The 26911-nt window shown below is 39.9% G+C and overlaps 1 protein-coding gene, 1 non-coding gene and 1 pseudogene across 3 annotated transcripts; 2 read left to right on the top strand and 1 right to left on the bottom strand.

The window, feature by feature from the left end:
• Window positions 1–919: 919 nt before the first annotated feature.
• MGARP (mitochondria localized glutamic acid rich protein) lies at window positions 920–16520 on the top strand. Of its 2 annotated transcripts, XM_065905015.1 has the most exons (5): window positions 920–4724; window positions 4971–5372; window positions 9288–9391; window positions 14148–14241; window positions 15679–16520. In XM_065905015.1, exons 2-5 carry the CDS (start codon window positions 5291–5293, stop codon window positions 16110–16112), a joined length of 714 nt encoding a protein of 237 aa, XP_065761087.1. In that variant the 5' UTR covers window positions 920–4724; window positions 4971–5290; the 3' UTR covers window positions 16113–16520. The 2 variants fall into 2 exon arrangements, with proteins under 2 accessions (XP_065761087.1, XP_065761088.1); XM_065905016.1 differs by lacking the exon at window positions 4971–5372.
• Window positions 16521–25376: 8856 nt separating this feature from the next.
• LOC136146213 (U1 spliceosomal RNA) lies at window positions 25377–25539 on the top strand. Its single transcript, XR_010658940.1, has one exon. It is a non-coding gene; the product is annotated as a U1 spliceosomal RNA (small nuclear RNA).
• A 193-nt stretch (window positions 25540–25732) lies between these two features.
• On the bottom strand, window positions 25733–26401 carry LOC136145884 (large ribosomal subunit protein eL15-like; annotated as a pseudogene).
• Between the last annotated feature and the right edge of the window lie 510 nt (window positions 26402–26911).

Genomic DNA, 26911 nt, shown 5'->3' with positions numbered 1-26911 from the left:
ACAAGAATCATTTTGATAGCAAATACCTAAGAGAAACTTGGCCAAATGCCAGTTCCTTTAGCAATAACATAAAAACTTCCATAAAAAAGATGCAGGCAAAATCATATATCCAATGCTGTCAAGTTTTTTCGGTCAGAATCAGACCTTTTTTTTTTTTTTTTCTTCCAGATTTAGTTTCTGTGAGATAGTCATTTAAATTATTTTCTTAAGTTGTAGTAGGAAAAAAACAAGCTTTATGAGCTTAGTTTTAAGAAGTTGTGGGTTATATTTTGGCCCCAAAAAGATAAGTGAAGTCCTGACCCCCAGTATCTCAGAATGTTCCCTTACTTGGACATAGATTTGCAGATGAGTGTACTGGAGTAGCGAGTGTGCTTAGTTGTAGCCGCCAGGCTCCTCTGTCCATGGAATTTTTCAGGCAGGAGTACTGGAGTGGATTGCCATTTCCTTCTCTGGGGGACCTTATCACCCAGGGATTGAACCCACGTTTCCTGTGTCTCCTGCATTGCAGGAGGATCCTTTATCCACTGAGCCATCGGGGAAGCCCTTTGCAAAATGGATCCTTAGTCCAACATGACTGATGCATTTCTAAGAAGAAAAGAGGCAGAGAAGATAACCTTAAATGAGGGAGGCAGAGATTGGAGTGATGCGTGTGCAAAGCAAGGATGACTGGTAAACATCAGAAGCTGCAAGAGGCGAGAGAGGATTCTTGCCTACAGGTTTCATGCCTTGATTTCAGACTTCTAACCTCCAGAACTGTGAGAGAATAAATTTTGTTGTTTTAAACCATTCAAGTTTGTAGTGATTTGTTTTGGTAGCCTTCGGAAAATAATATGGAAATGGTAGCGAATGTCATGTTTCTTACTACAGAAGAGAAAGTGAATAGATGAGAGGAGTGCTGAGGAACCTCCAAGAATAATTAAATTACCATCTTGATCACCCTTTCTCCATTTTGTTGAAATATTTTAGGCCATTAAAAGGGTGCTTATCAGCACCTTCTCAATTGCTTGCCAATTTGTCTTCCTAGATACTTTAAAAAAAAAAATTTATTTGGCTGCACAGGAGTCTTAGTTGTGGCATGCAGCATCTTTAGTTGCAGCAGGTGAGATCTAGTTCCCTGACCAGGGATTGAACCCGTCCCCCCACCCCCTGCTTTGGGAGCACAGAAGTCCACCACCAGGGAAGTCCCCCTATATTCTAAATTGTTTCACCTTATATCCATATTGATCTGTTGAAAGTACAAGTTATAGCCTGCTGCTGCTAAGTCACGTCAGTTGTGTCCGACTCTGTGCAACCCTATAGATGGCAGCCCAACAGGCTCCTCTGTCCCTGGGATTCTCCAGGCAAGAATACTGGAGTGGGTTGCCATTTCCTTCAATGCATGAAAGTGAAGTCGCTCAGTCATGTCCGACTCTTAACGACCCCATGGACTGTAGCCTACCAGGCTCCTCCGTCCATGGGATTCTCCAGGCAAGAGTACTGGAGTGGGTTGCCATTGCCTTCTCTGAGTTATAGCCTAGTGATTTATAATATTAAGAAAAACAAAGCTGTATCTAGCTTTCTATGGAGTCTAGGAAGTCACTCAGTCTTTGAAAATTAACTTTAATTATATGGAACTTAAGCCTTGAATAAGAATATTGTCAGTAGAGGATTCTTAGAATATGTTTTCAAAATTAATATTGTCTTTGTCAACAATCACAATTAGGTGGAAATCATTAGACAAACCAAGTTAACTCCAGCCCTCGATTCTTGTTTTCCCAACAAGACCAAAAAAAAATGTCAAGGATATGCTCAAGGGCAGCATTATAAACAATGTGACTAACAGCTGGGAAACTTGTCTGAGCCTTACAGTCATCTGTAGCAAAGACCTACTGTTAAAATTCTCTTGGGGTTCTGGAGAAATGGCTTGCTATAGAATGAATTTGACAACCCACAGGCATGTCCTCTCTTGGGAAGTATTTCATCAAGATGTGAAAAAAGGTTGGCATCAAAATGGAAAGCCACATATCCTACAAGAGCAGTAGAGTAGATAGCAGATTCCCTTTGATCCAAGAGACACAAGCTTAAAGCTAAGATGAAAAGGGATCTGGGGAGGTGGCACTGTATCTCACAGCTCTTGCCTCTGTAGTTAGGACAGACACAGTAAACTCCCCACCGGACTTTACCATATGATGAGATGGTGGAATATAATGGATCCTGTCACATGCCCACTGAGCGGCTTCAGAACATTGTAAGGGAAATGAGCTTCAGTTTAGACTGGAAGTCAGAATCTAGCACTGCCTCCCCCAACTAGCTGAACACGTTTTATACCTAATGTTCGTTTGCACTTCCAAAAACCCTATGAGTAAAGAAATTACCCACATTTTACTCAGACCAGTAAATTAGAACAGGTATGTGACTTCCAAACTCAGACTCAACAGTGTTATACTACCTTGATTTTTTTCATGTGTAATACAAGGATAATCAACATTCCTCCACCTACTCCTTAGGCTTGTGTAGAGGACAAAGCACAAAGACAGATGTGAGAACATGTTGGGAAAAATTTTAAAGCCCTATATACATGTGATCTGGGCTTCCCTAGTAGCTCAGCTGGTAAAGAATCTGCCTGCAACACAAGAGACCCTGGTTCGATTCCTGGGTGGGGAAGTTCCCCTGAAGACAGGATAGGTGACCCACTCCAGTATTCTTGGGCTTCCCTGGTGGCTCAGACGTTAAAAAGATCTGCCTGCAATGTAGGACACCTGGTTTCAATCCCTGGGTTAGGAAGATACACTGGAGGAGAGCATAGCAATCCATTCCAGTATTCTTGCCGGGAGAATTCCCATGGACAGAGGAGCCTGGCAAGCTACAGTCCATTGGGTTGCAAAGAGACACGACTGAGCGACTGAGGAAAACACAGCACATACATGTGAGTTATTTTGTATTGTTTAAATTAGTTGGTTTGCATTGTTTAAACCAGTTTGACTCTAGCCAGCGCTCTTCTTTTACATTTATTATTGATACTTGGTCAGAGATATCTTTGTGATCATTCACCCCCATTAATGGGAGGCTTGGCAGCCACTGCTGAGAAAAAATGTTGCTTCCATGTCTCTGTAACCTGGAACTGTGAGCTGTACCAGAGATCATATCTTGTTCTTTGAAGAACGCGCTGGAACACCAGCGATCAGATACTCGGTGAATATTTGTGCAGTAGATTATAACCAATCCTCAGCATCTAGAACACGCATGTTGTAGGCATTCTGAAGATCCTGAAAGACAGTGTGAGTGACTGACAGCAGGGGGCTGCTGTGGAACCTGGGGATGATCTAGGTCTTGGTCTATACTGAGACCCTGAGTCTACATCGGAATTCTGAAGGGAGAGGTCTAGAACGGTGTTCTGGGAGCCATTATCATTTACAGATGTTTACTCAGAAAGAATCCTGTTTTAGGGGAGCTGCCAGTACACTAAATACCAGTATAATGTACACACTATTTCTTTTTTTTTTTTTTTTTGACTGTGTCACCCCTCTTGCAATATCTGAGTTCCCTGACCCTGGATTGAACCCAGGCCCCCGACAGTGAAAGAGCCTAGTCCTAACCACTGGACTGCCAGGGAATTCCCTGGCATTCTTTTTTCTTCCCCCTACATTAATTTATTAAATGCATTTACTGCCTTTGACTATTTCCTCTCCCTGGCAACTTTCAAAATTCAGACCTAAGTAGGCGAAAGAAAGAATGAGTTGTAGTGGTAGATATATATTTTTTTAATCAAGCAGCACCAAATTGAAAATGGTTAGGAGCTCTCCTCACTGATTTGATTCTATTTGTCAGTCTGTTGTATCTGCTGGCAGTTCATTCTAGGATGTGTGCTTGATGCTGGCCAAAGGTACCAAGTGTACTAATCTGCATTTTGTTTTATTTCAGGACTACCTAACTTCTTGGTGAAAGGTCTGGGTCTAGCCCCATCTTCCAGGCTTGCAAGTCTAAATTAGACCTCTCATTAACAGCTTACCTATTTGTTCTTAAGATTTAGTTGATAGGAATAACTCATTATTCTGAGCATCAAAAAATAAAAAAACCAGTTCTGATCATTGGCTTGTACTCCTTAAATAAGAGTATTTAAATATTATTAGAATTGGGTTAAAACTAGATCCTCTGAGGAATGTTTAGTTATTTGCAAAGGAAATGAGCAAATATTTTGCCTGTAATATGCCAAGAGAACTTGGAACTAGAAGGACCATGTTGATGTCCTTAAAAAAGAAAGTCACCATCTGGCTTTTTGCTAACCGGAATAATTGCCACCTTCCTCAGAGGGGTGAAATGAAAATTAAAGGAGAAAATTATGTGAAAGTGCTTTGTAAACTGTCAAATGCCAAACGTGCATAAGGGGTTATTACAGTAGGAAATGGGTCCCTTTCAAAGGTTGATCATTTCAGGGAAGTCTCAAAGATTAATCATTGAAGAAATGTTATATGCATAAATTACTAGTTTCCATATTCAAACTATGACAGAGTCTTGAAGACATGAGGAAAGTAATTGAAATTTGGAGGAAAAGTCTAATTAGTGTTTCTAATTGATTTGGAAATACTAGTTTCACAGAGAAGGAAATGGCAACCCACTCCAGTATTCTTGCCTGGAGAATCCCGTGGACTGAGGAGCCTGGTGGGCTGCTGTCCATGAGGTCACACAGAGTCGGACACGACTGAAGCGACTTGGCAGCAGCAGCAGCAGTTTCACATCCCATAGAGGTATATGCAGCACTTTTGGAGATTATATTTGAAAGTCATTGTAATAATGAATTGCCTAGAGATTCAGCCATTACCTGGGAATTTTCTTAGGATTGTGAACATTACCCAGAGTACCAGTGGAATGCTGAGGCTGTCTCTCTCTTGGATTCGTCTCCCTTTCCACTCCTAGGGAAGCTAGTGGAGTATATGAGATAAAGTGGGTTCCGATTTCATGTGGCATTATCAATCATGTCTGTCTTATTCCAGATGCGAGGTCCGAAACAGTTCCAGTCCACTCCGAGTGGAAGATAAGGCAGTGGGCAGTGGGCAGGCAGATGACGGCGACTTCACGGTTCCCTATCCTTATTCTGAGAGGCCCCGTCAGCTGAGTTCTCAGGCCCAGGAGAAAGCAAGAGTCTGGAGATTGGGTTGTGGGAGGATGGTGCAGAAGACCAACCGCTTTGCACGTCCCCAGAGACCGCCCGGGCGGGGCGGGCAGGGGTCGGCGCCCCTCCCCGGGGCGGGGCTCGCAACCCCGCAGCCGGCTCTGGGCTAGAGAGGCTGCTTCGCCGCTAGCTGCCGGCGCGATGTACCTCCGCCGGGCGGTCTCCAAGACCCTGGCGCTCCCGCTGAGGGCGCCCCCAGGCCCCGCGCCGCTCCGGAAAGACGGTGAGTCCCAGGTGCAGACCGGGGATCCTCTCCCGGCGTCCAAGCCCGAGGACAGGTGCCCCGCGCACAGATTGAGCGGGCGCCCCCAGTACCGGCCTGCCCTTGGTGGGTCAGATCCATCCCCGGGCAGCAGAAGCCAGAGGTTGATGGGGGAGAGATGGGGGAGAATGGCCGGGGAATCTCCCCGAAATTCTTGGAGATCTTGGAAGTAGGGAACGTTTCCAGCGCGGGCTTCTGAATCCGGACTAGATTTCCTGAGTTCGAATCTTGATCTTGGGCAAGTGATTTAACTTCATTTTCCTCAACTGGTAAATGGACAACACTTGTGAGTTTTAATGAATTATTATGTAGTTAAAAGCGCTTGGAAAACTACCTGGCTAACGTAGGCATTAGCTTCCCACTGGTATTGACATAGGGACCAGGTTCTCCATCTTTACGAGGAAGCAGAGGTACTGGGGGGCAGATGGTCACAGATCTGCGGGCCAGGCGGGTTGTGGGAGGCAGTGCCGGTCCAGTAGAAATTGGGTAACTGCTCTTGAGAAATAAACTCCAGATCTGGCCAGGACTCGGCCCTCGCGGGCCGTGGCATCCCCGCCGGGGAAGCGGCTTCGTCGCACCTTCCTTGGGGGCTGCAGAGAAAACGAGCTCGCCAGCTGTTCGACTGCGTCGCCCCTGGATCTTCACCCGTAGATTTCCTAAAACACGGGGAAAGGAACATACTCCCTAGAAGTGAAGTGCAGTGCGAGTTGGAAGCTTATTAAATAAAAATTGACACGTACCAAAGCGCCTCACATAGGGCCCGGGACATCGCAGATGCTTAAGTGTGAGCCCTGAGAGCATCTTCCCCGAGCAGCCGCCGACACAGGGCCCAGGTCGGCGCTCCCGGAGAACTTCTGCCCCGGCCGGCCCATCCATCTCCCCTGTGTTTTCTGTCCGTGATTGGGGCGCCGGCTCTTAGACAACCTCATGGAAAATTCTTAGTTCTCCCTTCACTTTGCCTCTCTCCTAAGGCTTTAGCATAGTTCGTGCGTTGGAGTCGGGGAGAGGGGAAAGAGAAAGACTCCGGCGGAAAATTCCATGGCCCATTTCCACACACCCTCCTCCCTCACTTTGATTAAGCCTGTGGTGGTGATTAGTGATAGTGGGAGGGAAGCAAGGTCTGCCTAACTAGCATTATTTTTCCTCTTAAAATGCTCCTGGGAAGAAATGGCCTCCATTAACAGAAATAAGACTTCGTTTTCCTTGATCTTTATGCCGAGTGAGATAGAGCAGGTTTTTCGCTGGTGAAATAAAAGGAAACCATTCATTTGAAATTTCTGAAGATAACGGGGCTGTTGTGATGGTGGGGGTGGGGGGAGACAGATGAGCCCCCTGATGGTGGCCTTTCGCGTTATCTCACCGCAGCCCCCACTGGCCACACGGACAAGCATATATGTCTTTTTTTTTTTTTTTTTTGGTAGCTACACATATTTCAAATAATTATTTGGGGCAAAAGAAAAGCATCTGTAAGATTCTAAATAGGTTAGCAATATTGGTTGTAGCAGTACTACAAAAAAAGATCAGTACTTTTTCTCATTTTCACCTAATGCTTTCTTGATTTATTTAAGTATTTTCAGAACTGTTATCGACTGAAAATTTGGCTTTGGTCGTGAGCATTAACCTTTTATTGGTTCTTTCAACTTTGATGAAAAATGTAATTGATTCAGTTTATTGAAGGATAAAGTTTTTATTGTGCCTCATCAAATTTTGTTTTCTGGTTTTGGCTTTTAAAAATGTAAAATTTTAATGAGTAGATAAATTAGGTTTATAGTAAATCACTGGGAAAACTCAGAAAGGCAAAATAGAAGTCACTGATAAATCCTATCACTTAGTGAATACCCCTATTTATTTGTATTTTAGTATACACAGTGTTCCACACCTTTTTTTCTCCCTGCATTTTTTTCTTTTGTACATTGCTTCCACAAATCTGGGATAGTCCTATAAAGATTACTTTGCTGTAACTTTTCACTTAATATATTGTAAATATTTTCTCATATAGTCTTCTGCAAAAATTAAAATATTTATGTTTCACATTATGAATATGCTAAAATTTATCTAATCCTTACTGAATATTTATTTCCCATTTTGCTGCTCATTTGAATATCTTTGTCATAATTGTATTTGTCTGTACTTAAACGTTCATAATTTTCTCTATTTCTTCCTATTAAAAAAACCTTTATGTTACTTATGCCTGGTTGCTGACTATGAAAGCTACATATTCCCTATTTAATAACAGATGTATTTTTAAACCAACAAAAGCTCCACTAGAAGTCAAAGACCTAACTTCTTACCATAGCCTCTCCGGGCACATTTGTGAAAAAAAATGTTTTTTTTCTGAGCAATGTTCATTTATATCCAAACTAAGAACAAATGTACAAAATCTTTCCAGTTTTGCTACTACAGAGATTTGTAGTTTGCGAAGATGTCCTAAGATTTGCTTTCTGCAAATCAGAGCTTCTTCCTGGTCCCCACACCCTTATTCTCTGTGCCAGGTCACATCAAAATACTGCATTTTCCTCATCATACAGGTCTCATGCTTTTGCACATGCTCTGCCTTCTGCCTGCAGCGCCATTTTCCCTCCCCTTATTTATCTGACAAACTCCTCCTTTCCCTCAAAGCTAGGTCATGTCTCTTCAGCCGTGACAGTTACACTGAGCCGGCTAGCTGAGTTCTTTCACTGCGTTTTCATGCTGTTGTTGCTTCGGCTTTCATGTTTCATCCATTACATCATTTGCCATACCGCATTGCAGCTATTTGCCTACAATTACTTGTCTCTACATCTTTTCCTGCTTTTTTGAGGCTAGGGACCTTGTGTGTTGTGCTTCAGTCATATTTTTGTTAAGATTATTTAATTAATTTATTTATTTTTGGCTGTGCCTCAAAGCATGTGGGATCCTAGTTCCCCAACCAGGGATTGAACCCACACTTTATGCATTGCGAGTGCAGGGTCTTAACCACTGGACTGCCAGAGAGGTCCCTTCAGTTATAGTCTTAATGCTTCTAACAATGCCAAACACATAATAACTGTCCAACTGTTTGTCAAATGCGTAATAAAGGTCTCTACTTTTTTATCTTTTTTTTTCTTTTTTTTTTTTTAATCTTTAAAATAGAGAATTTTGGCTTTAAGCTTCTTCTAGCTTTGAGTTTATTATAAAAAATTTCAATTCCACAGCATACGGTATATACAAATTCTAACACTACACAGTTAATGTATTTAAGTAGCGTAGTATAGTACCTTATCTATTTCTATTAGTTTGTACAAAATTGCCCTTCTATTTCAGATATGAACTTATTGCAACATTTGTCTTTGAAGCGTTTATATCTGACCATCTTTAAAGGTTTTATATTAGAAGAATTAAAGTTTCTTTCTATGCCTACATTTGTGTTATAGATTTATAGAAACATGTAGGATTTCAACATAAGTTTTTATTTAACACATGAATTTTAAGCACAAATTATTTAATTCATTTTAAAAAATAAACTTTTCCATTGAATGCTGTGGTATGGTATATATAATTTTTTTTTAGTTTGGTATATATAATAAATGGATTTCTTTTGCTAACCTGTATTTCATTTGACTGTTAAAATTGTTTAGTGCTTTTATCATTTCTCCTTACTCACGCCTGCATTCCTCCTAAGAAAAGCATGACGCTGAGCATCAAGAGGACAGGTTTCATAAGTAATTATCAAATCAGATTGAGAAAAATGTCAAGTGGAATTACTGCCCTACCTTGTAATACTGTATTCCTTTAAGCTAAAATCAGTTGATGTTAATATAGTCCATACTCACTGAGGGGAAAAAATTTTTTTTATGTAATCACTTAAAATAGTTTTGCCCATGGTGGAGCTAACTGTGTTTAAACTTGTTTTCTTAGCATCTCTTCGCTGGATATCATCTAGCAAATTCCCTGGATCATCTGGATCAAATATGATCTATTATCTGGTTGTAGGTGTCACAGTCAGTGCTGGTGGATATTATGTAAGTGATTAAATAACCTTGGTGTTCAGGAATCCATATATTTCACAACATGTGGTAAAACTCAAAGCAATGTCAAGATCAGGACCTAGGAGTAATTGAATATACAAGATTATGAAAAAAGAATTTAAGTATAAAATGCTTAATACCGCTAAGTATGAATGACTTCCAGTAAAAAACAATGTTATTATAAATACTAGTAGTACTAATAGCTGACATTTGAGACCATATTTCAGACTCATGGTTCATTTAATAATTACAACAATTCTTTAAGGTAAGTACTATTAATGACATTCAACAAGAACTGTTTTGAGAGAGAAACTTTTAAAAAAATTAATAGACTTTATTTTAAAGATGAGTTTTAGGTTTACAGAAAAATAAGCAGGAAGTGCAGAGAATTCCCCCCTTACCCCTCTGACTGCCTTTTCCTTATCAACAACCTCCCTTTAGCGAGCTACAGTTTCTTACAACTGATGAGTCAATGCTGATACATTGTTATTAACTAAAGTCTGCAATTTACATGAGAGTACACTCTTAGTGTTGTACATTATATGGATTTTGACAAAGATATAATGACATGTATTCACCATAATGCCTTCCCTGGTGGCTCAGCGGTAAAGAATCCGCTTGCAATGCAGAAGTCTCAGGAGAGGCAGACTCCATCCCTGGGTCGGGAAGATACCCTGGAGCAGAGCATGGCAACCGACTCCAGTATTCTTGCCTGGAGAATCCCCATGGACAGAGGAGCCTGGTGGGCCACAGTCCACAGTGTCGCAAAGAGTCGGACACGACTGAGCAACTTGGCATGCACACATGCACATTCACCATTTCAGTAGCATACAATCTCACTGCCCTAAAAATCCTCTGTGCTCCAAGCAGTCATTCTTCCTTCTTTCCCCACCATCCTTTTATTGTCTCCATAGTTTTTATTAGCTTTATTTTTTTTTGTTAAAAAGTAATATTTATCCATATTTTTTTAAAAAAATTCAAATACCCACATATATAACATCAAAAGAATGTTTTCCTGCCTGGTTTCCCTTATTCACTCTCTGCATGTAATCACTATAAATCAGTGCTTTTAATAGTATGATTTTGAAGCTAAAAAAAAAAACTGAAACAGGGAATTCCCTGGCAGTCCAGTGGTTAGGACTCAGCACTTTCAGAGTTGTGGGCACAGTTCAATCCTTGGCCAGGGAACTAAGATCCCGAAAACTGTGTGGTGTGGCTAAAATAATAATAATAATTCTATTAAATTGAATCATTCCTCATTTTCTTTCTAAATTGAAATCTAATCTTTATTATGAATAAGAGTAGAATAAGTGTTATTCTTCAGAAACCATAAGACTACACAATCACTACATTTTGGTTTGACACTACAGAAATATACATAAAATGAATTTTTAGTCTTAATTATGAGCAGTTTGTAGGACTCTGAAGAGAATGAAACCAAAACGCATATTTTAATCTTCAGGAATTTGAAAGCCTCAAGAATCTAGTAAAGTTCAAAGATGTCATTTTTATTATTGTCCTCCTCTAATCGGCTTTCACTCTTACCTAGATTTCTTTGCTTTTACCATCTTTCCCCTGCTTAATATTGAATTCACTGCCCAGGGCTACTCTAGTCAGATATAGGCCACTGGATAAAACAGATTAAACTAGGTCATGTGATTATGTGGGAAGCTGGAAGACTGAATTTCATCTGGACATCACCACATCCCTAATTATGCTTACTAGTGCCAGACATGAACCTCTCCAGGCCGATAAATTTTTCTTTGCAAAAGCAGGAGTAAACTGGACGCTTAGAAACTGGCTACTCGTGAGAGCTCTTTCTGAGCTTGTTCTCTGACAGTGGGAGCGGAAATTGGACAAGGCGATGATCTCTAAGTCCCTTTCCACCTCTAAGATTATATAGTTTTAATTTTGAATTCTGGAAGCCTTAATTCCCAAGAGTTTTAGGCTACTTTCCGGAGGAAATACAGAATGTGAGGCACTCCAAAAACCTGTATTCTTATAATATTATTCTATTATACTAGAATAATATTATTCTATATTATTCTAATATAGAATAATAAATTCTATATTAGATTTAATCCCAACTGAATCTACAGATGTTCTGTAGCCAAGAACACTTTTTCATTTCCAAGTAAAATCTTCTACGAGAGCCTCTTAAAATTTGAGAAAGGCCCAGGTCACTTCAGTTTTTTGAGAGTCCAGCTATATTTTTAAAAAGTTATTTATTTACTTCTGGCCACCCAAGCAGCATATGGAATCTTAGTTCCTCAACCAGAGATTGAATCTGCACTCCCTGCATTGGAAACGCAGCATCTTAACCAGGGGCCACCAGGGAAGCCCAAGGTCTGGGTATCTTGAGAAGCAAAATGCCAGACTGGGTTTTAAAAGCTGCGGTAGATTTTAAATGCTCACATTTAATAAATGTATAATGTCATTTGGAAATTATTTCCAAAGTCTAACTCTGAGACCCTCTCTTTTAATCGATCTTTCTTCTACTCTGCTTGATGATGTTAGATTTTACAAAGCTAGATCCTCTAGGTTACACATGAATGTGAGTTATTCTTATATCTCTTTGATTCTGCTTTAACAGCTCAATTGTGTTTTAGCCCCTTGAACAATAAGACTAATGTCCTTGGGATGTTGTCGCTGGAATAGCCATTTCAGGGCCGTGAACTTGGGCACAGGTTCAGCTTTACCATACTGAGAAGTGACTCGGCATACTAGTCCTGTAAGCCGTCAGGATCTCCCACCCCACTGGGAAAATATTCCTTGCTTTTATACAAATATGTCGACTCTCTTTCCTGCTGACCCTGTTTGCTCTGTGTATTTCAAAGCCTGATGGTACACGTCAGAATTCACCAAACCCTGAGGGTTGCTTAAGAGCCACTTTTGCATCACTTTCACCATGAGCTTATCCAGTTTTCATTTTCATAGTCTAATTTGAACATACCAAGAGATAGTTTGCAATTTGCATAGGAAAACTTTTAATGAGATTTAATGATTTACGATTATTAGAAATTTAGGAAACGCTACATATAAATTTGTTTTTGTTGTTTAGTTGTGCAGACTCTTTTGCAACCTGCCAAGCTCCCCCTGTTCATGGGATTTTCCAGGCAAGAATACTGAAGTGGGTTGCCATTTCCTTTTCCAGGGAATCTTCCCAACCCAGGAATCGAACCCATGTCTCCTGCACTGCAGGCGGATTCTTTACCACTGAGCCACCTGGGAAGCCCCGCATATAAATATACAATTTTTAAAATTTATCATCCTACCACTAAGAGAGAAATCTCTACTAACATTTTTTAAGCTGAGATAATACAAATAATATTATCTAACTAGTGAGATTTTCATTTTTAAAATATCATTGTCTAATATGAATACAGGCCAGAGATTACTGCTTGAATTGGAAATAAAAAGACATCTGTACATTGTATCTAAGGTTCAGATAGCTTTATTCCCAATTCTGTTTTGCAAGTAACCTATGGCAGGTCATATTTCTGCTTTTATGACTAACCCTAGAAATCTTCACTGGGGTCTACAAAGCTGTCATTTTGGAAGATTTTTTGAAAACTTCTTATTGTGAGAGAATTGAGTTTCATATGCAGTTATAATAACTAATACCAAGACAGCTTATATACCTTTCACCTCATTTCCCCTGTGCCAACATCTCTCCTAACTGTAATACAATATCACAGCCAGGAGACTGACATTGGTATGATCTGTAGACCTTATCAGATTCCAGCAGCTTTACATGCACTTGTGCATGTGTTTGTGTATGTGTGTGTGAGCACTTAACTGCATGTATTTAGTCCTAAGCAATTGTATCACGTGTGTTTACCATCACAGTCAAGAGACAAAACCATTCTGTCATCACAAGGATCCCCAGTGTTGTCTCCTGTAATTGTGCTTCCTTCCCTCCTGCTCTCTTCTCCCTTCCTTTTACTTCCTGGCAACCACTAATCTATCCTCTATTTCTATATTTCTTGTCATTTCAAAAATGTTACCCACCCCTCAAATAACATTAAGTAGATGGAATCTGAAGGTATGTAACCTTTTGAGACTGGTTTTTTTCACTCAGCATGATTTGCCTGGAGATTCATCCAAATGGCTTCCTGTACCTGCAGTTCACTCCTTTTATCTATAGTTCGTCCCCTTTATGGCAGAGCAGTATCCCATGTCATGGGCGCACACAGCCTGTGTAACCAACCAGCCTACGTAGGACTTCTGGACTGCTTCCAATTTTTTGGCTATTATGATTAAAGCTACCATGAACATGTGTGTTCTGGTTTTTGAGTGCACATAAATTTCTGCTTCTCTGAGATGAATGCCAGGGGATATTTTTTAATGCCTATCAAAATATTTTTACTCTAGCATAATTTATTATTTTCTTCTTTGTCTTATCTACTTTGTGTGTTTTCAGTTATCTTTGACCTCTCTCAGAGCATTTCTTTCTTTTCTTTTTTAAATTTAATTTGGCTGTGAGGCATGTGGATTCTTCGCTCCCCCAGCAGGGATAGAACATACAGCCCCTGCATTGGAAGGGTGCAGCCTTAACCAGTGGACAACCAAGGAAATCCCTCTTTATTTTTAGAAAGCATTCTACTTAATGACAAAGATTTCCAAAGGGTAAATAAAAAAAATAGATGGTGTGTATTGGTTTTTCCTGTTTGAACTGTAAACACCTTTAAACTTGGCATGGTGAACCTTCTTGCTCAAGAAATAAATTTAAGCACACATTCACTTTCAGACTTACAAGAGAGTCACATCAGGGAAGGCCAAACGCAGCGATCATGTAACAGATTTGAAAGAAAAAACCAAAGCGGAGTTACATCCACCTCAAGGTAAAGTGAATTCACTATTTTATTTTTCTTCGAGGCACTGATTTTCATCATCATAGTCTAGCGATGAACACTATTTGATTTTGGCTTCTTTACTTAGTCCCGAATGGCGTAGGTAGGAGTTTGTTCAAAAAGGAAAAGTCCAAAAAAAAAAAGAAAAGGAAAAGTCCAACCAAAGTCTAAAGACGTTTTGGATGAGTGCGCTTGGTAAATGAAAACATTGTACATTTAAACCGCTGACCAGCATCTTTGACTTCTTTGTGTGATGACATTACTCTTCCCCTACTCAGGCTTCCATTCATGCAGGCATGAACGTGACCTTTCATTTCTCTCATTATTTTTTTAAGTCACGAAACTCATTTTGTTTCAATTTTGGCTAAGAACATCTGTGTGCAGTGACATTAGAGTCAGTTATCTCTACTGAGTCCCCCAGCTCAGATTGATAAAATGGCAATTAGTAAGAAGAGAAACTTCATATCTTCATCCTAATGTATACTTTTTGCCTTAAAGTGCTTACTTTATACCGTACTTTCTTCCATTTCAGCCATAATGTCATTATTATCAAATACTATGATCGCTATTTAAGGGACAAGGAAAATAGCTTCTCATGGACCAGTTTTAACCTTTTTGTCATGAGAACAATAAAAGAATATCATTAATAAACATACTGAATATAATCATGAGATGGTTGTCTGTAATAACACTAAAATACAGCATTTCCATAACATTTCCTTGGTTTTAACCCTTTTCATATACATTATTTTAGTTAATCCTCCCAATAGCTTTGTTAGGTAGATATTATTAATATCCCCATTTTACAGGAGACAAAACTGAAGTTGAGGGAGGATTAGTAACTCTTCAAAGTCATCAGTTAGTTGGTTATTTTCCCATGCTATTTCACATGACACATGGCCTGTTTATTTTCATGACTTGTATTTGAATAAATAATACATGTAAATTATTATTTTTTAAAGTTCAAGAGTTTCCAAAGGGTTTGCAAAATAGCAGATCCCCCATTTTTCCTCTCCAGAGGCAACCAGTAACACCAGTTTCTTTGTGTCCGCCTGGAGAGTCTTTACAAATATAACTGTTTAGGTTTAATCTTACTCTCCTTTCCTAATACAAATAGTACCATACCTGTACACTGTTCTTCTCCACTTAACAGACTACCTTGAAGACCATTTCATGTCAGTACTTATTGATTTGTCTCAGTTTTTAATTTTTATATATTTATTAAAGAAAAGTTTTTGGCGGCAAGGCGGAACATGTGGTACCTTATTTCCCTGACCAGGGATGGAGCCCACACCCTTGGTAGTGGAAGTACAGAGTCCTAACCATTGGGCTGCCAGGGAATTCCCGACTCAGCTTTTAAGATGACTGTAGAGTGTCCACTGTATTCCCATGCTCTTTAACACTTTTTTAATGGACTAAATTTTAAAGGTGAGAAAGAGAACCTTGTGGGTGCCGAGGAAGCCAGTTTAGAAGCCCCTGAGGTATCTTCAGCGGCAGCTTCTCCGGTGGTTGCTGAAGATATTCCCGATGCTCCAGCTGTGGTCGTAGAAGAGGCTCCCGCCTGTCCAGAGGACGCCGAGGCTGCTCCTGCGGAGGCCGAGGTGGTCGGTGCCGAGTCCCGGCCAGAGGCGACAGGCCCGGCGACGGGGGAGACCGCAGAGCAAACGACCGCAGAGGCCGCCAGCGCAGCTCCCGAGGAAGCTGCTGCCGTGGAGCGTGATGAAGGTGCAGCAGAGAACGAAGGCTCTGGTGGACGTGCTGAACTGGAAGAAGAGTCTCCAGCTGAGTCAGAATCCTCTGCCGGGGAGGATTCACAGGAAGAAGCCTGTGCTAGTTCTGAGGCCGCCTCAGCCCAAGGCTAATCCCATGCTGATTGACACCTCAGCAAAAAAATGCCATAGAGGGGCTGATAGGTGTCTGTAGTTTTAGTAACCTTAGATTAAAAAAAAAAAAAAAAAAAAAAAAAGGCTTCTTTTCTGGAAGATGGTGTTGTGCCTTGAGGATTTTTGTTTTTGTTATCTACTGATCGATTTCAGAATGGAGAGATTTGAGATTTTACATGTCTGAATAGTTTTCTGCTCTCTGGGATCAGAGTATGACATGGCAGTAAAGAGCTTAAAGAGTTTCATCTGTGAATTTAAATTTTATGTGACAGAGATTGAGCTGTCTTTACAACCTGCATTCACATTAGTTTTGCTATAACTCTGCCTTTCTTTAATGTATGTAAATCTAGGTTCTTGAGTTTTAATTTGAACTCTAAATAAATTTGGAAAATCTTTAGTGCTTCTATTATTATTCACTCACATTTATATGTATGAATAGTATATATTAACGTGCACACATATAACATCACATGAACATTGCAGTCTTATCAAAGAAAACATAACCTACGGAAAACTCTGTGTGTGGCAATATGTATAACCTTTCTCCCATCTGTGTTACATGGGGGCTGTGCCGATATTTTCCATATTAGCTTAGTTCTCTTTGAGCAATGTTTATTGAGGACTTACACTTCATGCTAGGAATCACTCATTCATTCCCATATTCAGCAAGTATTAACTGAGGACGTATAACTTACCAGGCACTGTTTAAGTGCTGAGATGAAAAAAAAAGCAAAAATTCCTGCCCTTCCCAGCTCATGTCCTGGGGTATATATGTTAATAAATGTCCTGTGCTATGCTTAATCACTCAGTCATGTTCCTCTCTTTGTGACCCCATGGATTGTAGCCCACCAGGCTCCTCTGTCCGTGGGGATTCTCTAGGCAAAAATACTGGAGTGAGTTGCAATGCCCTCCTCCAGGGGGTCTTCCCAGCCTGGGGATCAAACCCAGGTCAACAGATGATAAATAGTAAGCAAGATAAATAAGAAAACTCTAAACAGATATAAATAATAAACAAGATAAGTATAGTCTGTTAGATACTGATAAGTATTTGGAAAAAAGTAATGAAAGTAAAGGAATCCTATGTGTTGGTTTAGGGGTGGGAGTTGTCATTTTACGTAGTGCAGCCAGAGAAGACCTTACTGAGAAGCTGTCTTGTGAGTAAAAACCTGAAGGATGTAGAAGGGACCTTGTCATGAGGGTATGGGAGGGTAGAGAGCAGCAGAAAAATATTCCAGATGAGAAGACTAAAAGGATCTGAAGCCTGAATGTGTTAAAGAATTTGAGGAATTGCAAGGTGGCCAATGTGTGGCTGCTGCTAAGTCGCTTCAGTCGTGTCCAACTCTGTGCGACCCCACAGATGGCAGCCCACCAGGTTCCCGTGTCCCTGGGATTCTCCAGGCAAGAACACTGGAGTGGGTTGCCCTTTCCTTCTCCAATGCATGAAAGTGAAAAGTGAAAGTGAAGTTGCTCAGTCATGTCCGACTCTGTGACCCCATGGACTGCAGCCCACCAGGCTCCTCAGTCCATGGGATTTTCCAGGCAAGAGTGCTAGAGTGGGTTGCCATTGACTTCTCCGAATGTGTGGCTAAGGTGGAATAAAAAAGAGAGTAGTGAATAGATGATTTCAAAGAGAAAGAATGGTTATGCAGGGCTGGGCTAGTACAAGTACAGAATCAAGTACAGTTTTGGCTACCCAAGTAAGTTGGGAAGTTGCAGTGGATGCTCTTGATGCTCTGACTAGACCCCTTTAACTGGGCCGGTGCATACACTCCCTGCCGCTGTGAGTGTCACACACACCCTGCCCTAACCTCACCTCCGGTGGCTCACAGCGATGACTGACTACCACGCTGGTACAAAAGGTGGGACTGACACCCTGGGACAACTCAGAGCTCCCCAGGGGCTCAGGTTGAAGCTGGTTTCCAGCTGAGATTACATCATTGCTTGGCTTTTTCTCCTGTTACATTTTGCTTGCCTCCCTCCTGTTCTCCTGAGAGCGCTCCTTTAATAAATCACCTGCTCCAAATTCCTGTTTCAAGCTGTTGCCAAGAAATCCACCTAAGGTAATTGTACCAAGTGTCCTAGGAAGCAGACCCTAAGAATAGGGCTCTGGAATTTTATTACTCGCCAGCTCGATAGCAATAAGGGCCCCATCACTGGCGGCCAGTGGAAGACTGTTAGTTCCTGGCCTTCTGTAACAGTGTGGTTGCTAAGATGTTCGCTCAAGGTAAAGTAGGGTAGACTGTAGGTGGAAGGTGGTATACTGACTGATTTAATCCCTTTGGAATTTGAGAGGTACCAAGAAATAATAACTAGGACTTGATCATAGCAGAGCAACATTTCATTCTGAAGTACAAAATGTATCTGGGATTTGTTTTGAATTTGCCTCAACACCAATTCTGCATTAGACTTGTAAGTCTAAGGCCTATGCACAATGCAGGGATGCTGTTTCACTCAACATTCTGTAAAATGGAGCAGAAATACTACCCAGTACCACTCTTACAACCTCAAAATACACACAAAAATGCATTCTTCTCCACTCTTTTGGTTAGGACGGTTTCTGCTGCAAATAACAGAAACCAATTCAAACTGAGTAAACAACAGAGATAGTTACTATCTAACCAGCTCTCCAGAGGTCAGGCAGCTGCCAGGTTGGTTTATTCTGTGGCTCAGCTGTCAAGAACCAGGTTATTTCTATTATTCAGCTCTACTATCAAGAATGTTTTGGCTTTATCCTTGGCTTTCCTCATAATCACAGGATGAATCACCGGAATTCTAGGTATTTTATTCAGCCACAATAATGTCCACTCAGAGTCTTTCAAAAACAAGAATTTCCTCATCTTAAAAAATATATTTCTTAAAAATATATATATATATATATTTCTTTTTAATGTTATGTTGTGGAAATCTTCAGACCAAAAAACGTAGAGAGAGCAGCATAAAAAATATTCATGTGCTCTCACTCAGATTTACCAGCTATCAAGTCTTGGCAAATCTTGTATTCGTAGTCTCACCCACTTAATCTTCCATCACTACCACTGCCTGTATGTAAAATAATAATAACAATTATTATTATTATAACAATAATAATAACTAATTATCTATCAGAAAGCAAATTTCCTCAAATGCCTCATTAAGGATATTCTCCCCATCTTCTATTTGTTTTTTGGCTCAGAATCTGAAGTCCACAAATTGCAATTGGTTAATATATCCTTAAGTCTTTTTTCTATAGGTTCCCCCTTCATCTCCCTTTTGCTTCTCTTTGTCATTTTTTTTTTTTAAATAAACTGAGTCCTTCAATCTGTAGAATGACCAGATGATTCACAGTCTGGGTTTTGCTTATTGCCACTACATGTATTTTTTTGGTTTTATTTTCACATGTTCTTCTCCCTTGTACTGCCTATAAGGTGGTGTTTAGAAATATAGAGGTTTGATCAGATTTAGGCTTATTGTTTGAACAGGAATACCTCATAGGTATTCACACTTCCATCAGGGCTTACAATATATAATTGCTTTTTCTTTTTGATGAAGTCATCCATCCATTATTGGAATCACCCATTATTTCACTAACAGTTGTAGAATGGTGATATTGTTATTTTATCATTACATATTAGCAGAACTACTTCTGTAATGGAGAACTTCACCAACTCTTTGATTATACTGAGGTAGATTTCATATAGGAAAGATAGATTAAATACTTGGGTCTTTTTTTTTCTTATTTTTTTGGCGTGGACTATTTTTTAAGTCTTTATTGAATTTGCTACAGTATTGCTTCTGTCATCTTTTGGGGTTTTTTTGGCCCCAGGAATTGTGGGCTCTTAGCTACCTAACCTGGAGAAGGAAATGGCAACCCACTCCAGTATTCTTGCCTAGAGAATCCCAGAGACAGAGGAGCCTGGTGAGCTGCCATCTATGGGGTCGCACAGAGTCAGACATGACTGAAGCAACTTAGCATGCATGCATGCATGTAACAGAGATAGTAAACTTTTATCTATGAGGTAGACAAAAATATAAATATTTTTCAAGCTTGTCATTAATCTTTTTCATTTGCTTACAATGTTTTTGTAATATAAGAGATTTTTAGTTTTTATGTAATCAAATTGATTAATCTTCTTCTGCATTGTATCTGAATTTTGAGCTATGATTAGTGTAGCAGATTGGGAAAAAAAAGTAGCTACACATTCTTCCCTTGTATGCACACTCCTGTGAAGTGTGACTTTACATCTCTTCCTGTCAATAGATGGGGACTATTTTTTTACCACCTTGAATTTAGGTTTGCCTTGTACTTTGCTTGGTAGAATGCTGAGGAAGTGAGCTCATGAGAATTCTCCCTCTGTTGGATCTCTGGGACCACTAGTGGAAAAGCCTGGACTAGTCCATGAGGATGAGAGACCATGTGGAGAGAGAGGCCCCATCTATCACTGGCGCCAGCCCCAGATCTGTGAGTGAGGTCCGCCTAGATCAGCATGCCTAACTGCTGCAATTGTGAGTGAGGCAGGCAAAACCAGATAAGAACCACCCAGCTGAACACAGACCAAACTGCTGGTCCTCAAAATTGTGAGCAAAAAAACTGGCTGTGTGTTAAGCCGTGAATCTGGAGCAGTTTAAACAGAGGTGTAGTTAAGATATTAGGAAATAAAATTTTGAATTTGGTGCAGTCCAGCTTTCATATGTTGCATTTCACATTCCTTAACCAGGATGAAGAAAGAACTAGCTGTGCCCAGCAGATACAGAATTGATCTGGCTTAACCTCCTGGCCAGCTGTTGCCTTTTCTGAAATTTTTTTTTAGAACTACTAAATGCCAAGTGTGACTGCACACAGAGGATTTTTTTTTCTTTTAAAACTCAATATTTATTGAAAATAATCTTTTCAAGTCTAACAGCAACCTATATTTTATTAACTTTTTTTGACTTTAACAACCCGTGTAATGAAAGTTTAACAATGGTATTCTATAAGCAGCATTTTAGCGATCAGATCATTGACTGATTTTAATAGAACAAAAAGATGCATTTAAAGAAAAAGTCAAAATGGGAGAAATATAGGGTGTGGGGCCTAAAATGGAAAACCCGCTGCAAAAGATAAAAATTGGCATCAAAATCAGACAACCAAGTTACTTCTCTTTGATGAAGAGAGAGATATAAAGGAAGAGTAAGTTTAGGAAAACATAATACACATTCTAATCAATGACATGCTCATGAAATTCAAATATTAGTTTAACTGTTGAAAGAAATGTATGGAGCAGTCTTGAACAGTGGATCTGAGGTAACTACTCTGTCCAGTTTTTCAAAATGTGAATTTTCTATTACAAAGTACAGTGTATTCCACAGCCAGCTTTTGAGAGTTGAAGCTGAATTCAAAGAAGATTAGTTTCTGGATGTGTTAGTAGTTTCTGTGCCAAGTATTAGTCTGTCAGAGAGCATCTGTTGACCAGAGGCAACACTGCCCTTTATAATAAAGCACATCATACAATGTTTTCCCTCAGTTAAAAATTCCTCTAAAGAAATTTCTAGAAAAAAATGTATTTATTTTAACTTTGGGGATAAGTTTTTAGTGAATAAGCTGGAGGAATTTAGAAAGTTAAGCAGTATTATTTGACTTTTTCACATGGATATATAATTTTAAATATTCATTGCCCCTATTAGTGATTAAACTTAACCTTAAAAACTTAACCTTTATTTTCTGAGATTAAGTCATATGGAGTGCTTTCTAGGTTGTAGGAGGAGAATAAAGAGAAAATTAGCATTTAGGAGGAATTCCCTAGTGGTCCAGTGGTTAGGACTCTGAGCTTTCACTGCTGAGGGTGAGTGTTCAGTCCCTGGTTGCAGAATTAAGATACCACAAGACAGGCAATATGAACAACAACAACAAAAACAAATAGAATGACCAATTAAACTGATTATTAAAACCCATGTTTAGATGATAATTGATTGAATTAATACTGCAGTGATTTTTATATGGAACTTTCAATAAGGAAAATAATGTATTTTATAAGAACTCAAAGAGTAGCAAAATATTCTGAAATCAAGCTTTTTTACAAATTTATCACCATCACTTCTCTAACTCCTCCCAGTCCATTTCATCTCCAAACTCTCTTGAAATTGTCACCTTAGTTCAATTCCTTATACCTGCAGCCTCTTAGCAAATCTCCATATTGGTCAGTTCACTGTTATTTTTCTAAAATGATTAGTTGATCATGTTATCTCCCAATTTAAACTCTTCGCTAGCCCACCAATATCTGATTGAAGACATTTGAATTTGTGATTACTTTGAAGTCAAAATTCTTATTTTATAGTATGATATTTAGGGCCCTCCACAAACCACAACTGTCCAATCTCTCTTCAATCTTATTTTTTTGTCTTTACTCCTATTTTCCTACAGCTTCCAGCCACCTCCCCTCTCCCATGACCCAAACAGCCTCAATGATTTACTAGTATCATTGCTTGAACTTGCTATCTCGTATTTTGCCTCAAAGAACTTGTACATGTAGTTCACTCCAAATGGAAAGACTCTCCCAGTCCCTCAGCTGGCTCAACTTCTTTCTGGTTACTCAGTTCAAGCATTATCTGCTCTGCAACACTTTTCCTCACCTGACTGAGCTGAAACCACCACACCTTCTTCTGTGTCAGTCTATACCTCACTCTGCGGCTTCCCAGGTGTCACTGGTGGTAAAAAAAAAAAAACCCACCTGCCAATACAGGGAAGATCCCCTGAGGAGGGCATGGCAACTCACTCCAATATTCTTGCCTGGAGAATACCATGGACAGAGGAGCCTGGTGAACTATGATCCATAGGGTGGCAAAGAGTCAGACACAACTGAAGCTACATAGCACGCATATACATACCTCACTCTATTATTGCACTTATCATTTTGTTTTTCAGTCATTTGTTTATATTTTGGAACCTCTGAAGAGACAGGAAGTTGCCTGTGATGAAAGACCAGATTAAGGCCCTCAGTAAGTGTTTGGTGAATGAAATCATGATGCTCACAGAGTTTGAGCTGTTTTGTAGAGCTGCCTCTGTGAAACTGCTGATCTTTAGCCATTCTTGACCTATCAAAATGGCATTTTTTATAAAATTCAACCTAAATATATTCCAAGAGGTAAATCTTGAGAAGAGTTCAGATTACCAATGTTATTAAAATATTTATAATTTTGATTGTAAACCCAGAATTTTCTCAGATTATTTGGAAAATCAACTGAAGAAATCCCCAGTTGTAAACACATATATGTATATATATATATATTACTTTTTTATTTTTGGTAAAGAAATCAGCCTATATTTTTCTTCTTTTAGTACCAAGCCCACTTGTCATTTTGAATGGAATTTTCATCCCATTTGCACCTTTTTTTTTTTTTAAAGAAAACATTACTTCATAGATATCTTGCTAAGGTTTCCATCCAGACCTTTTCCTTCCTGCCTTTCTTGACAGTCTCGAGAGAGCAAGCACAGGCTTTTGGTTCAGTGGTGCTCTGGGAAGACTTTTCAGCTTTGGAACAAGCATTACCATGTTAATCAATTTACATGAGAACTGTAGCTGCAGGCAGATTCCAGTGCAATTACATGTGCCACCTCACATTACTTTAGCTCCACTGTTCCTGAAGAGATTGTTTCCCAAGTATTTCAACGTGATTCCACAACAATGACTGTCTCTGTCCTGAAGGGGAAAAGTTGAACAGAAATGCCCAATATCTTCATATTATTCCTTAAAATTCATTCAAAAATCAAGTCAGTATAATAAAGTTGATCTGGGAACTTATAAAAGTTTTTGTAAAAACATTTCTCGTCCAACAAAAACTCACTTCAAAAGATTCATCCATGAAAACAGTAGTAGTGAAGCAGAGTTCATCTGACCCTTTTTTACCTCTTGGCTATTTTGGTTACTGTAGTATTTTTTGCTTCTCCCTGAAAGTCAATTTCCTCATAACTCAGCATTAATTGGAAGCAGAACTTCTCATACTCTTAGTGCACGCAACTGGCCATCATCTGGACTGTGTGGATTATATTTGTATGGATGAGTTCTGTCTAGTCAAGTTTCCATAGCTTTCAATGTAAAATAAATATATGGCTAAAAATGTATGGTGAAAAATGAAGGTAGTTGTGTGATTGTTTACTAGATATAAAAACTTATAAAGCTATAGCAATGAAAGTATTAATAGTTGGTATAGCTGAATAGTGGAGAAGGAAATGATGATCGTCTCTAGAATGACTGAGCGACTAACAGCAATAGCTAAAGAGATGAACAAACAGCAGTGAAAAAGAATAGCAACTGAGAAATAAGTCCACACATATCTGAATAGGAGTATTATGCTTGGTTTGAAATCACTGAGGAAATGATGAACTCTTTAGTAAGTGGTACAGGGACTACTGAGTATCCATATGGAAAAATAAAATAAAACTAGCTTATCTCACAACACACACTCAAAAAAGTCCAACTGATTAGCAATTTAAAAGTGAGAAGAAAAATTCTATAATTTTTGTAAGGAAATATTTCTTTGACTTCAGAAAAGAGAAGGATCCCTCAAGATACAAAATTACAAAGCAGAAGAAAAAGACTGATACATTTGATTACATTAATACAAAACCTCTATACAATACAAATAACCACAATGAAAGCGAAAAGATAAGCCACAAGATATAAAACCTTCAGAGATATAAGAATCTAGGCTATTTCAAGAATTTCTACCAATAAAAAGAAAAAGAGAAGCATCCTCCTCAGTAATTCACAAAGAATAAGAATTCATAGATGAAAGAAGCTGAATGGCTAATATATACACAAATAGATTCTCAACTTTATGGATAACCAATAAAAAAGCAAACAAAAGCAGTAATATGCAAAAAATGCATACTATCAAATTTGTAAAAACTTCAAAAATCTAATAGTACCAGTTCAGTTCAGTTCAGTCGCTCAGTCATGTCTGACTCTTTGTGACCCCATGGACTGCAGCACATTAGGCCTCCCTGTCCATCACCAACTCCCGGAGTTTACACAAACTCATTGCCCATTGAATCAGTGATGCCATCCAACCATCTCATCCTCTGTCATCCCCTTATCCTCCTGCCTTCAATCTTTCCCAGCATCAGGGTCTTTTCAAATGAGTCAGTTCTTTGCATCAGGGGGCCAAAGTATTGGAGTTTCAGCTTTAGCATCAGTCCTTTCAATGAATATCCAGGACTGATTTCCTTTAGGATGGAATAGTTGGATCTCCTTGCTGTCCAAGGGACTCTCAAGAGTCTTCTCCAACACCACAGTTCAAAAGCATTAATTTTTCAGTGCTCAGCTTTCTTTAAAGTCCAACTCTCGCTTATCCATTGCACTCCGGATGTGCTGACCCCTGCGATTTCCCCAAATGTGGGAAACTCGACTGCATAATTTGTGGTAGTGGGGGACTGCGTTTGCGCTTTCCCCTGATAAAAAATTTAAAAATTAAAAAAAAATAATAAATAAATAAATAAAGTCCAACTCTCACATCCATACATGACCACTGGAAAAACCATAGCCTTGACTAGAAAGACCTTTAATGGCAAAGTAATGTCTCTGCTTTTAAATAAACTGTCTAGGTTGGTCATAACTTTTCTTCCAAAGAGCAAGCATCTTTTTTTTTTTTTAACGTCCTAAATTGTTTATTAGATAAGAACTTTACAAACATTACCTATATTAGCGGTAGCGGTGGAGCTGGAGATTATTGCGCCTTCTCCAAGCCGCACGACGAGAGCCACCAATAGTGTGGTGGAACTTGTGGCCCTTGCTCAGGCCGCGGCTCTTTCTGCCTGCAGACGTCAGCCCCCGCATCTCCCTGTGCTTGTGGACTGGTTTGGTGATCCACCGGGTGTCAGGGTTTCTTCTGATGGCTTTATGGAATGGATCAATGAGGATAACCTCAAAGAATCTGTATGTAGCATCTTCACCAACCCAGTAGGAATTCAGGACCCTCAGGGCCCCACAGTGGCTGCCAGCGCGCCCCTCTGCAACCGACTGCAAGCTTCGAGCAAACTTGAGCTGGTTGACACATGGTGGACAGGCTTGCCGTAGGTGGCACCCTCAGGAACGGGGCGATTGCGGCCCCCGCGGCGCACACGGATCCGGTATATGACATAGCCTTGCTTGGCCTTGTAGCCCAGCCTGCGCGCCTTGTCGGGCCTGGTGGGGCGCGGGGGCGCGGTGCAGCGCCGAGAGCTGGCGGTACTGCCAGCAGCGCGCCCACAGCAGGAAGCGCATCACGTCCGACTGCTTCTTCCTCCACAGCTCCTGGATGTACTTGTAGGCGCCCATGTCGGTTCACCCTGATGGCTGCCGCCTGACGGGAAGGCAACAAGCATCTTTTAATTTCATGGCTATAGTCACCATCTGCAGTGGTTTTGGAGCCCCCCCAAAATAGTCTTCCACTGTTCCCACTGTTTCCCCATTTATTTGCCTTGAAATGATGGGACCAGATGCCGTGATCTTAGTTTTCTGAATGTTGAGTTTTAAACCAACTTTTTCACTCTCCTCTTTCACTTTCATCAAAAGGCTCTTTAGTTCTTCTTCACTTTCTGCCATAAGGGTGGTGTTATCTGCATATCTGAGGTTATTGATATTTCTCTGGGCAATTTTGATTCCAGCTTGTGCTTCATCCAGCTCAACATTTCTCATGATGTACTCTGCATATAAGTTAAATAAGCAGGGTGGCAATATACAGCCTTGACGTACTCCTTTGCCGATTTGGGAACAGTCTGTTGTTTCATATCCAGCTCTAACTGTTGCTTCTTGACTTGCATACAGATTTCTCAGGAGGCAGGTCGG

This window comes from Muntiacus reevesi, chromosome 13 (assembly GCF_963930625.1).
Source record: "Muntiacus reevesi chromosome 13, mMunRee1.1, whole genome shotgun sequence".
NCBI classification, from domain to species: Eukaryota; Metazoa; Chordata; class Mammalia; order Artiodactyla; family Cervidae; genus Muntiacus; species Muntiacus reevesi.
The sequence above is the reverse complement of the archived record's forward strand: the minus strand, read 5'-3'. Positions and strand labels throughout refer to the sequence as shown.